Source organism: Carassius gibelio, chromosome B12 (genome assembly GCF_023724105.1).
Source record: "Carassius gibelio isolate Cgi1373 ecotype wild population from Czech Republic chromosome B12, carGib1.2-hapl.c, whole genome shotgun sequence".
Taxonomy (NCBI): Eukaryota; Metazoa; Chordata; class Actinopteri; order Cypriniformes; family Cyprinidae; genus Carassius; species Carassius gibelio.
Genome location: NC_068407.1, coordinates 6,005,649 through 6,019,200, shown reverse-complemented (window position 1 = coordinate 6,019,200; position 13,552 = coordinate 6,005,649). Strand labels below are relative to the sequence as shown.

Genomic DNA, 13,552 nt, shown 5'->3' with positions numbered 1-13,552 from the left:
TACAGTTGCACATACACATCAAAGCAAAAAGAATCAAATCTGATGACATGCACATCAAACACACGCATACACAATAATTATCACATATGTCAAAAGTAATACTTATCCACAAAACCAATGACACATGAAACATGCAGCATGCACACAGCAAGTGAGCGTTTGGGATGCAATGCAGTGAAATGAGACTGTGCAAGCATGTTCCATCAAACCGACAGCGCTTATGTTCTCATGGGATGGGGATGGTGAGGTATTGATAGTTAGATTAGGAAAGCACCTCAATTTTGCGTCCCTCTACGATTGTACCGTTTAATTTCTCCCTTGCACGGTCTGCATCTGCGCTTGTTTCAAATGTTACAAAACCAAAACCCTGATGATCATAGATGATTCCCAATAGAGGATGAAAGGGTGGTTGAAGATATTTGAATAGGCAACAAATAGAGTGAGCGTGAAAAGAAGAAAGAGGAAAGAAGAGAAAGAGGTCACAGTCAGCAGGGTTGCAACTTCTATCCATTAGTAAGAGGTGAAATTAGGACTTTAGGGTAGGGCTGCACGATAATGGTTAAATGGTTATTAACAGTTATTTTACACAAATATATTATGATGGCTTTTAAAAACAATTATTGTCGTTTCATTTAAATTAATGTGCTTCTACAAAAGCAATTTTTTTTTTTTGCTTGCAGATTAAGTCAGAGCAAACAACTGCATGAAAGAAATCATACTGGTTGTATGACACTTATCTGAGGAGATCACTAAATAAAAAATGACATCTTTGTCATTTTCAACTTGCCATAGCTTTTTCCGTAATGTTAGAGAGTACATGGTTGCCACTAGTCAGAAAATGTATCGATTTCTGAAAAAAATGTAAATAAAGAAATCTCTGATTGGGGGATTTAAACTCTTTAAATCTGGCAACCGCAAGCATGTATGCTTCTGAGGGCTTGTTATCAATGCAAGAAATGCTAATGCCAAATTTAAATGAAATGTTTTCAGGATACAAAAACAAAACAACACCAGGAGAGTATCGCAGACGAATGTGCTTAATAAACAGCCTAAAAGCAGAAATCATGATCACGATTAAAATACGATTTATCGTGCAGCCTTACTTTAGGATGAGAGTCACTGGAAAAGAGCCACAACAATCTAGGATTATATTCAACAGTGACATATTCTGCATTTCTTAATATTAAAACATTTGGCATGCATGCATGTGGACATTAGTGCATTTCGCATCTGTCTTGCTGAGTATAAAACTCATTCTTTATAAATTACAGACATTGCCCTTGTCTTTAAATGATATAAACTAATGTAAGGAATGTTTCCAAAGCCATAAAGGAGCTCAGAGGTTTAATGCACACAATCTTGCGCTCAAACTAGGAAGCGCCTGCTTTGTCCCCGCACCCCCACCTCTGCTGTCAGCCATGAGTTATGGCCAGCTGCAACCCAAACGCCATATCCGGAACAGCTATTAGGTATGCACAGCAAACAAGAGCGTGGAACAAGCCCTGGTCTTTTAGTTCATACACACTTTGCAAGTATGGCCTGGTAATTGCTTTGGGAGGCCTGTGAGTATGATATGCATACTGTACATGGACACTCCACTCCTTGTGTCTGGCATGAATAAAGACCAGCCCAGGAGTCCTTGGCCCACGAGGAAACAGAAAAATCAAAAAGAAATGGGCCGCAAAATTAATCCTTTTGACATTTTGCACTACCGTGTTCACCACAGCGCTTGTAGTTTTTCCCTTTTATCTCGGATTTAATTTGCTCATACAGATAGAAAGCTGAGCCACTAGCTTATAAATAACACTAACAAACAGTACTTGTTCTGTTCCAATTCTTACACTGAGCTGCCTACAGAGGCAGTATAGTAAGGGAACATAGATTCAAAGGGCTGCTCCAAAAGGCAGGCAACCTAATTATGATGCTTTGTTTTTGGACAAATTTTAAGTCAGCATATTAAATGTATTTTATATCAATGTAAATATACAGTATATGAATAATTGTTTTAATAAATAAATAAATAAATATAAAAATGATGCACATGTTTATATGCTATATAATTATATATTTCAAATATATGATATTATTAGAAATTGCATGCTCTTAAAAATATATAAAATATGAATATAGATTATTTGGAATACATTTAAATATAGCAATACGGTTAATCAGTTCAGTTTACTTCAGTGCATTTAAAAGTTGATTATTTTCCCCAATAATTGAATGTGCAATGCAATTTTATGCATATTATCATATCATCATTTTATCTTTGTAACATGCTAATACCAAACACTACTGGACTCCATTGTGAATCAAGCTTCCCTAAGTAGGCAGCTCACTAGATTTTGAAACAGAGCCACTGCATAGGAATTCAAAAGGCCAGTGGGAAACAGGTTATTTGTAAATGATCGGCTGATCTTATAATGTGCGTTGCTTAGGTTGAGTACAATGTGATGGTTTGTTCCAGCAGATTCACCGGTGAATTGCCTAGGAGGAGGTGAGAGAAGTTCTCCTCAGCAAAATGTCACCCTCTTTTGAGACCAGCAGTGCTGTATGGAAGAATGGCTATATATAACCCATTTTCTAGTGGAAGACTAGAGATTTAAACAGCTGAATCTTATTACAGTGGGACAGCTCTAAGAGTAGAATCACTGCGTGTTGGTCAGACGTTCACTTTCCTGAATTATATAACCGGGCAAGTTGACTCTTACTCAGCTGAAACCGCTCAGTTGTCTCTCGGCATAGCTACCTTTCCAAAACGTGTCTCGGCTCAATGTGAGCGAGTGTGAGAGTGTGACGTTTGAGTCACTTTGCGGCTGCTGTGTAAGAGCTGTAATTATTCGGCTCATGAAGGGAAGAGGAGACCTGTGGGGAGGAAGAAGTATGAAGTGACAAAGAACTGCTCTTCCAGCTGACTTACCTTAGAGCCCCGCTCGTTAAAAATAATTTCCACATCCAAAATTTTCCCAAATTGCTGTGGAGAGAAAAGGAGATGGGGAGGAAAAAAAAGAAAAGAGGAGAGACAGGGGAGAAAGAAAGAAAGACAGAGAGGGAGAGAGAGAGAAGGAATAATTAGAAGTCATCTCTTGTGCAGTTTGTCAGGAAACTTGAGTACTTGATTGCACGGGGAGCTAAAATAGTAAACCCACCGCTTTCACTATGAACACGCTAGACTAACCTTCACACATCTCCTTTGCCATGACAGAGAAATGATATTGATGAGTACCACTCATTAGTAATGTGTTACTTTAAAAGTAACGCATTACAACATTACTCAGTATATTATATTTTTTATTTCAGTGACTCTTTCTGAGGCAGGTACTGGTAGCTTGTGACAAGTGTCTTCATGATTTAGTCAATGAATCACTCACCCATAGATTCATCCAAAACACTAATTCATTCAGGAGTGAAGCAACTGACTGTTTCTTAGAGTGTATCAATAAATCATTCATGTATTAGATTTGTTCAAAACACTGATTAATTTAGGAATGAAAGAAGTGACTTGCTGTGTCCGAAATTGCTCACTGAGTAGGTACTTGTTCTGAACAAGTAACTGTTGAAAAAGTACTTTCTTTAAATTATGAATTTGTTTAGTATGAATGTAATACAGACATACAACATTCGCCTACTATTAGTAAAGAAATATGAATATTCAGATGCAGCCACTCTCTTTAAGAGTGAGTCAACAAATACATCAAAGTGTCACTAATTCAGGAAAGAAAAAAACGCTCAATGAATTCTGAAACAGTAATATGCTGAGTAGTATTTAGTATGTTGTCTTTATGAGTGAGTAAATTAACCAATTAGTCATTTGATAAAACAAGTGGCAATTATTATGATTTTAATGTGATTTATGCAATTTTAACTTTAAATCAGTTGAACTGTTCAAAAACATTGATTCAGAAAGGAAATGTGACTTTTTCTAAGTGATTGATAAATTAATCTTTCAATTATTCGATTCATTCAAAACAATCATTCACTCAACTAATTCACTCAATAAGACTGATCACACAAAAACTACAAATACATCTTGTAGATTTCAAATAGTAACTCAGATCCCATGATGTAAATTTAATTGAGCTGCCTAACCAATGGTACTACATGAAGCTCTCGGCTGGGTCGGGATTCTGGGAATGAGCAGGACATACTGCTGATGGGAGCAAACTTCAAAAGATCACAGCCGCACCCTGCTGTGTATGCACCAGTGCTCTTAATGACACGATATGGCTTGTTATTTTCTGTGGTGTTTTTGACTGATAAAAGCTGGCCAAAGCCACGGGAGAGGGTATTTCTGGCTTGACTTAACACCAAATGCCTGACTCAATTAAAAAAAGGATAATTGGATATAGAGCAGCCATCATCACTGATGATAAACCATATATTTGTTTATTATCTCAGTGACGAATACCATCCTCGTAATTACCTGTCACTCGTTTATTATTTTCCAGCTATTTGCGCTCCGTTCTGTGGTTTTATCTGATTGTTATTCTCACGGCCCTCTGAAACGCCCAATCTCTCATTTTTATTCTCTAATTAGCATTAGCCATGAGGCACTGACCACTCCCTTGGAGATACGGCTTTGTCTGGAAGCTTCTTTCAGATGCATATGGATTTTGTTGCCTGGTTGCCCTTAGAGGAAAGAAGCTTAAACTTTCTTGGCCTTTGACTGAATGCCGCTCATACCCGTGGACAAAAGGTGAACCCTGAAGAAACAGCGGCCTGATTAGAGGTGATAAACACCAGCCTTGCTGCACGAAACACACGTTAACCTCGCCTTATGCTAATCAGGATCTTGGTTAGGAAGCTTCACAACGAGATCTTGAAACAAGCAGTTTATTTCAATAAATAAATAAACATGCCAGCTCATGCCAATGCAAGGTCACCGCTGCTCTAGCCGAAGGAGGAGACAGCTTCTTTAAGAAGTAATTTGGAACAGGCCTGAATAATTGGTTAGATGGAAGCAGGAGGCTCCAGGGTGCACCGCTATAAATGTGCCAGTAAGCATGACTGTTTATACGAAAGCGTAGGACAGCAATTAGAGCAGCCGCACAAAGTGACACATGTGATAAAGGTTCTGTTTGTATTTCTCTCTTCCACTTTGGCGGCCGCTGGAGAGGAGTGACGGCCAGGCTGGAGCTCCCCAGAGGGTTAACGGTGCTTAAGCGTTCCATTTAACGCGGCCGGCTTTGGAGATCATTACGGAACGCGGCGGAATGAAAGCAAAACCTTAAGTTCCCCTAATGGGAAGAATGAAAGCAGGTTTTAATTGCTGTCTAAAATGGCTGTATTATTTCATTAAAACTAATTACCCTGTCAAGCAGGCCGCATCGGCTTCATTTCAGCACAACAGGGGAGAAATGGGCCTCCCAGGCACCTACGGCTCAATGGGATTGATCGAGGGCCCGGGTCACTAATAAGGTTAAGAAGAGCCGCCTTTCATCCGCCCAGCCGTGGGGAGAACCAGAGGTGGACTGTATATGTGCATATTTGCGGCGTGGAGGAGGCTGAGCATTCCACTCTGATCTCAAGCGGGGGAAAAAAAACTGACGCCTCGCAGTTCATTTCAGCCGGCTGTTGCTTGATCTACCACGCTTGCTTTTTTCCAGCCCAATTCAAATTCCGCAGCCAAACCCAAACAGCTGCTACTTGACACGATTCCCTCCATTTGTTCAAATTAGGATGCTTTTTTCCCTCCCGCCAGAGCCGGAATCAAACGCCGACATTTGCATCTCAGCGTGAACCTGCTCACGACCGCAGACAATTCGCTCTAAACAAAGTCTGCGGACGCTAATGGTTTTAACCCACCCTAATAGGCTTATGGTATTGCTGAAATATTTCCCAGGGTAGTCATCCCTGGGAAATCCGAACTAATCACAGCTAGTCACCATAGGCCCCATCATAGCCACTGCCTTACAGCAGAGAGCTTTAATAAGAGTGTAGGCCTACATGAAATTAGGATCAATGGGAGATCGCAGTGTGAGACTGCTGGTGGTCCACACACTTGATAGGTTGGGAAAACGTTTCATGAGAATAGTTTGAAGCGAGTCTGCTTTGCTGTGAAAATGGAGGGAGAGTAGTTAAAATAGCAAGTCAGTAGCGTGACATTAAGATGGTTTTGTCTGGAAATCAAGCAGGTATCATTATAAACCCATTATGAAAGCATATGGGGCTTCTGCTCTTGTTTGAGATTCTAGGTAAACCCCTGCAGTCCCTTGGGTGATCAATATTTTAGAAGATTCAAACCTCTAAGGGAAATACCAAGGGGAATAACGGTCTATTAATTCAGAATAACATGGTCCCTGTTTTAATCTAATACTAACTTTCCCCAGAGCTAGGGTTCATTTTTATTGCTGGTATATACATATGCACTGAAGTGTAGGATTGCTCAAATCAGTGCAGGGGAGTATTATGGGAGGAGTCGCACAATTTTGCAGCCTCTGTGTGTAATCGTCATGGTGGTGCTTTAAAACCAATTTCATACTCTAGCATTAAATCCACATACTCATCTGTATAATTGCTTTGGATGTCTTTTTCTAATTATAAAATGAGCATCAAATAAGGTTGGGTAATAGAGCTTTTTAATCGTCCCTCTTTGTCTGACTACGGCCCAAGCCAGTGTACTCGAATGAGGAAAAAGACTCGTAAAATTGCAGTTCTCATAATCAGCTATTCCAAATTGAATTTCCATCTTGCTAAATTGAGAAACCAGAAAATGGTTTAGAAAGCTGTCTTGAGTTAAAAGTGAGTGTGATCTGTCACTGTTTATCTACAATAATCAAAAGAAGTAACACTGAAAGATACAAGTCATTCATTTGGAGGTTAAATTTAAAATGTACTTCTGTCTCGAAACTATTTTTTGACACAAGTAAAACAATTACATCTCAAACAGTTTGTGTTATTAAAGTTACATTAAAACAAGTATCCTTCTGCCATATTTGTTATATTTATATATCATTTATATCTATTATTAATAATATTTTTAACATCTACATTAGATATCTATTTGATCAAAAATACACTATTACTAATATACAATTTACTAATACTAATAGGGTGTAATATTATTACAAATTAAAATAACTGTTTTCTATTTTAATATACTGTATGTCAACATTGCCTTTATTTCTCTATTAATAAATAAGCAATTTTTTTTGAGAACTATAAAAATGGGGAGAAGCCAAAGGTTTTGGGGTAGCCAGCAAACCCCTTGAGTAAGTGCTTAAGGAGTTTGAAACCATCACTAGATGGAAATCTTCTGCCCTTGTGCTTCAGTCACTGTTCTCAGACTTGCCTTTTCTCACATTTTTGGGGACTTTAGAGGTGCACAGTGCTTGTCCATCCCATCCTCTCCCACTAGTCTATCTATGGCATGGAATAATTGCACCCTTGGGTCCCTGAGAGACTTCACAGCAAGTTGCAGCAGTCTCTTCAGACAAACATACACACACTTGGACACACATGTGCCTGTTTCCACATCGGAGCTGTCAGCCAACACAAACCTAATGAGGATAAACTTCGAGTTTTTAACCACAGTGAGGAGCGCTATTAATTACGTCTCCACTGGTGGGACCACTGTGTGGCTCTCTGCTCAACACATCAACGCTGGGCAGAACGGGAGAGGAGCAGAGAGGAGAGGACAGCCTCACTAAGAGAGAACAAAGAGCGTGAGGAACAGATGTTCTCAAGACTCAGCAGTCAGGCTGCACCCAGAGTCCTCCACCAGTTTAAGTATTACTGTTTGCTATACAGTGCCCTTAATAAACACAGACTCCGGTTTTTAACAAGCTGGGACCAGCAGCGTTTTTTTTTCTCCTTCTTACGCTGCCTGTAGCCCCCAGTAACAAGCTGCCAGTGTTTAACGCTCCTCCCTAGCTGGCTGCTGATAATTCAAAGGTATGCTGGAGTTTAACTGTACGAGTCCTCGAGTCTTAGAGAGACGGGCACAGATGTTTCTTTGGTTATAGAAAGCTGCGAGTCGTTCATTAGATTTGTTTTTATTCTAGCCCAGAGTGTTTACATCTAAACGCAGATTGAGGAGCAGTAGTTGTGGATAAAACGCTAAATAATGGCCATCCATTAGTGAGCCTGATGCTGCTCAAAGTATAACAAGACTTTTTTGAATGAATACCCTAGCTTTAAAAAAAAAAAAAAAAAAAGAAACTTCACTGATCCCTTGTCACAAGCTACAGTAAATATACAAATGAAAACTAATATAATGCAGTTAAATCAATTAGCACTTTGTCATGCACTTTCTAGGCTTGGAGGGATAAAATGAAAAAATGTGAAAAAAAAAACACTTTGGTTATGTTCAAATATTTAGACTATACTCTGACTACTCTGACTTGTTGTGGACAGTGTCTACAGTTTTGTTCACATTAATTACATAATATAATACTTGGTTGTTGAACTGATCACATATAATTACTTTTTTTAAGCATGTAATACATTAATATTAGCTGAGAAATGCCTTCATAACATTAATTTTTAACATTATGAAATGTCTCTGGCTTCTGGTTTCTTAATAATATGTGACAAAGTGACAAATGCCATGCAATAATTGGCTTCAGCTATATATATATATATATATATATATATATATATATATATATATATATATATATATATATATATATATATATATATATATATATATATATATACACACACACACACACATACCCGTAGACTACCGTTCAAAAATTTGAGATCAGTAAGATTAATTGTGTTTTTAAAGAAGTTCCTTCAAGGCTGCATTTGTTTGATTAAAAATACATAAAATAACTTTAATATTGTGAAATATCATTACAATTTAAAATACCATTTTTCTATTTTAATATAACTTTAAACTGTCATTGATTTCTGAGATCAAAACAGAAAAAAAAAAAGCATCATTACTCCAGTCTTTAATGTCACATGATCCTTCAGAAATCTTTCTAATATGCTGATTTATTATCAAAGTTGGAAACAGCTGAGCTGCTTGATATTTGTTTAGAATCTGTGACATTTTTTCAGGATGCTGTGATGAATAAAAAGTGAAAAAGATTCAATAAAAAGATTGAAATCTTTATACAATATACAATATACAATATACATATAACAATATACATATAACAATATTTATTTATTTATTTATTTTAAGAAATAAATGTGTTTATTCAGCAAGGATGTGTTTAATTAATACAAAGTCAATAATAATACTTTAACTATTAGAAAATAGGTATATTTTTAATAAATGCTTTTCTTTTTAACTTTTACTCATCAAAAAATCCTGAAAAACGTATCACAGATTCCAAAATGATATGAAGCAGCACAACCGTTTCTAACATTTAGAATAAATCAGCACATTAGAATGACTTCTGAAGGATCATGTGACACTGAAGACTGGAGTAATGATTTAAAGTAGATACATTTTTTTCAGTATTTTTAATCAAATAAAAGTCTTACTGATCCCAAACCTTTGAATGGCAGGGTGTGTATGAAAGCAGTAAATGGACTATAGTGGTTAAAATATATGTTTTTCATCTAAAAAAAAAAAAGTCTCATGAAATTTATTTGTTTGGGAATCAGACTATACTGGCCACACTAGGTAACTCAATTAAAATGTTAAATTGACAGTCCTAGTTTAGTCCTTTAAGAGAGAGAGAGAAAGAGATAAAAAAATCTAAACCTACATTATTTAAACAGGTTTTTCTCTGTTGCATTCAAGATCAATGTCCTTGTCAGAGTTGAAACAGGATTAATAATCAGGCCTTCCTCTGAGATACAACCTGCTGCCATCTGGCCGAGGCTTAAGACTCACCCCGAACATTTGCCGGAGGTCTGGGTCACGGAAGCGGAAGGGAATGTTGGAGACGTGTAACCGTTTGGGCTGCTGCTTCTCCGAAGAGTCTAAGGTCTGGAGCTGAAGCTGCTGAGAGCCGTCTGTCTGTGCCACATCATCCACTTGCTGAAAGACACACAAGCAGAGCCCTGTTAGTTCCTACCTCAGATACCATCACAACCTGGAAAAAGTGCAGCGGGCAACGGTTACGGGGTGGTGAAGGGGTGGGTGAGCAGGGGAATGCTGGTGAATGCTGGTGGCATATTACAAATTCCCTCTACTCTGCCAACATTTGTATGTGGCGGTGAAGATTAAGGAAGCTGTCAGGAAGGGTGGATACAGAATTAAAGAAAAAAAAAACCTCTGACATGGGGAGACCAGAGAATGCATTTACTGAGCAGCTGCCTATAAAGACCTGAGGGAGAATGGGAGAGGGAGAAAGAAAGTAAGCGTTAAGATGGTGTGCTCATCTGTCCGTCATGTGGAGGAAATGGTAGTGACACAGTTGTGCTCCAGGATGGACTGCTGTCCCTGACACACATTCATCTTTCACCTCACAAGCCCTGATGCTACAGCCTTCATCCCATTCTCACGATGTCTCTCGCTGCTCTCTGAGCTTTATAAGACCTCATCTGACCAGACTCCGACCAGACGCCCTGCCACACATGGTGTGTTTTGACTAGAACTCAACCAAGATTAAGATTTGTATTTTTTTAATTATTAAACAATATTCTATCCAAGATGATAATTTTTTTTTTTTTAGCATTTGATAAAAAAACTAAATATTCCACACCCCTTAACAATAGAAACAACATATGCCCTGCTGATTTAACATACACAATATTTTAAATAAATAAATAAATATATTATAACATTATTATGAAAAACCATGCTTCATGCAGTGGTGTCTTTACTAGAAATGAACCAATATTTTTTTTTTTTTACAGCTAGTATGAATTATTAAACATTATTGTAAGTATCCAAGATAAGAAATTTATTTTTTTAGCTGTTAATTTTTTTGCTTATTAGTTAATAAAAAAACTAAATATTCCTTTCCCCCATAATAAAAACTACATGTGCATTGTTGATTTAATTTAAAAATGATTATATTCATATGTAGGTTACAAATAATTTAAATAAATAAATAAATATATTATTATGATATATATTATCAAATAAAATACATATATTCATAATATTATGATTATTTATTTCATATTTACAATAACACTTTTTTTTTTTTTTTTGCATTTTCTGAGCAGATTTCGGAAGAAAACCTGTGGTGCAGATTATACATACTAGACTGAACATATACTCAAAATAACCAAAATGTGATAAAATATACAGTAAGTAGTAACACATATTTAAGTGGAAAAGTGTGAATAATATCAGTGAAAATATTTGTTTGTCTACACCTATGTACATGCAATCATATCAAATATTATGAAACAATACAGAAAGAAATAATAAATCAATATCTATAAAAATGCTCTTGAGGGAGGATCAGGTTAGTGCATAACTGAATTAATAATTAATCCAGACATGATGCAAAGGCTGGCAGATGCAGAAGAATCCTCTGCGTTTAAGAGTTTGTCTTGTTTTTCAGCTATTGTTTGCAGACATGTTCAGTGAAGGAAAAAGCATGGTGAGCGCAGCACCAGAGCGGCAGCCCTTCATGTACATAATGAATTAGAAGAACATGGGAGCACAGATGAAGAGATGATGTCAGCTAAACTTCCCCCAGCTTAGCAGGATCAATGAGAAAGAAGTGCTGAAGACAGCTACATTTGGCTGGGCCCATAGACAGCTGTATTCTAGAGCGGAATCACACTGTGGAGAGAGAGAGAGAGAGAAAACGAGAAAGGAAGAAAGAAAGAAAAAGAGAAAGAAAGAAAGAAAGAAAAAGAAATTGGCTTGCTTTCTTTCTAGCCTAAAACAGTACAATCCACAGTCTTTATGATATTCTCTTACAAATGGCTTGGGTTTCTTCAGTGTAAAACTACGGGGTATTTTTGTTATCATCAGTAATGTGAAAATGTATCTGAAAGTGCATTAAAAGTAAAGCAGAAGTAAAGTTTCATGATTTGAGGCATCATTCAGGTCCGCAAACAGTGAATAACAAGTTAATAATAAAATGTTGTTAATATTGTATGAACAATAGCAGTAGCTTTAAATACTTAAAAAGGACTGGAAGTCAATGGAGTATAAACAGCCTGAAACCTGACACGCTAGATAGAATGAAATGGTTAAGTTTTTGGATCTTATTAAGCTTTCAAAAGTCAGAAAAGCCTAAAACAGGCTGAAATAATAGGCTTAAACTTTTCGCGCATAAAATGAGCACTAAAGTGAATTCTGAAGATTAAAAACTGATGCTGGAAATCAAAACTTTCTCACATGATTTTTGTGCATCCCTACTGAATTGATTTTTCAATCATTTTTGATAGTATTGAGATTTATCCGTACATTCCAAGTGTGTTTTCTTGCATTTTATGTACATGGTTAATTATAATAAGTGGGCTGGACAAATTCCCCCTCATTAGGCACAAAACACACTAGAGATATGAATCATAGAAGACGGCAATATATCATGTATTAGGTAATGAAGATATAATGAGATATCTATCACTCCATCCCTTTTCCCTCGCACCCTGACAGAGAAAAATAGAGGAAAAAGGTGAAGTAAATGCAATTATGTAGACACAGCTAAGAACATAATACCTACTCAAATGCGAAAGATTTGGACCTGGAAGGCGTTCATTTTTTCACTCATTACAGAGAGAAGGTGAAAAATGGCATGATAAAATATCAGCTGAAATGAGATTTTAAAGTTTAACTCGCTGAACAAAACCATTATTGCAGAGGACATATGTCTTTACAGGGGAAATGACACCAGTAACATGACAGAAGCGACTTTACATTTCTATGGGTCTCAAAGATTATTATTATTTTTTTGCAATCAACATAAAGATATAATAAACCATGCAGACAAGCATATTCTGTGCTTATCTAATATTTATTCAAGCAACCTTATTGAAAGAAATATGTTCATTTTACAGCAGTAAAGTACAGTAGCTACAGTATGATGAGCTCAACCAAAGTCAATTTTTAGGGGAAACAAATATAAAACCAAGAGTAAAAATATTGATGTTGTTTCGAAAAATGTCTCAGTGTTTATTTTGTCCATATATTTGGCTCAGTGCTGTTTGGGCACTGTATGGACAAAAACAATTCAAATATTGTTTAAAATGTATGCTTTAAAGAACAAAGAAAGTTTTTCAGCTATTGGAAAGCATAATTAATGACAGAATATAATATAATATAATAATCTGTGTTAAAAAATCCCCATTATATGTTGTATATAAACAATGCTAAACATACACCCTTCACGCTGTCAGTAATCAATAACTAGCCTTATTTGAGAAAAATGAAGGCACGTATGATCTCTTGCTACAGGTTATACAGTATAACAACTGCAAAACCTCTGAACCATTAAATGTCGAGGGTCACCAAACTTCTGCTTTTTCCATCTGACAACTTCCTCATCTTCTCTAATGTACAGTCTCTCCCAATGGGCTCTCCGAGGTCTCTGTGAGAGGACACCGTGTTTACCAGCACATTGGCACTATCAATCATCACAGCGATGTAGACAGTCAAGTCCTGTTAAGATAAAGCACACAGGTCGGCTCTGGATCCACACAGCCTGTCGTACTGCCCCTTGTGTATGCCGCCCGA

The 13,552-nt window shown here is 36.9% G+C and overlaps 1 protein-coding gene across 2 annotated transcripts in view; it reads right to left on the bottom strand.

Moving 5' to 3' along the window:
- The window catches only part of LOC127969495 (RNA binding protein fox-1 homolog 3-like), a 110,612-nt gene that overhangs the window by 33,120 nt on the left and 63,940 nt on the right, over nt 1–13,552 (bottom strand). Inside the window, exons 3-5 of one of the 2 annotated variants that reach the window (XM_052571500.1) lie at nt 9,800–9,946; nt 2,921–2,974; nt 275–367 (exon numbers count right to left, since the gene is read on the bottom strand). In XM_052571500.1, coding sequence (XP_052427460.1) covers nt 275–367; nt 2,921–2,974; nt 9,800–9,946 — 294 coding nt within the window. The remainder of the gene's footprint in view (nt 1–274; nt 368–2,920; nt 2,975–9,799; nt 9,947–13,552) is intronic. The other variant, XM_052571501.1, reaches the window with a different exon arrangement.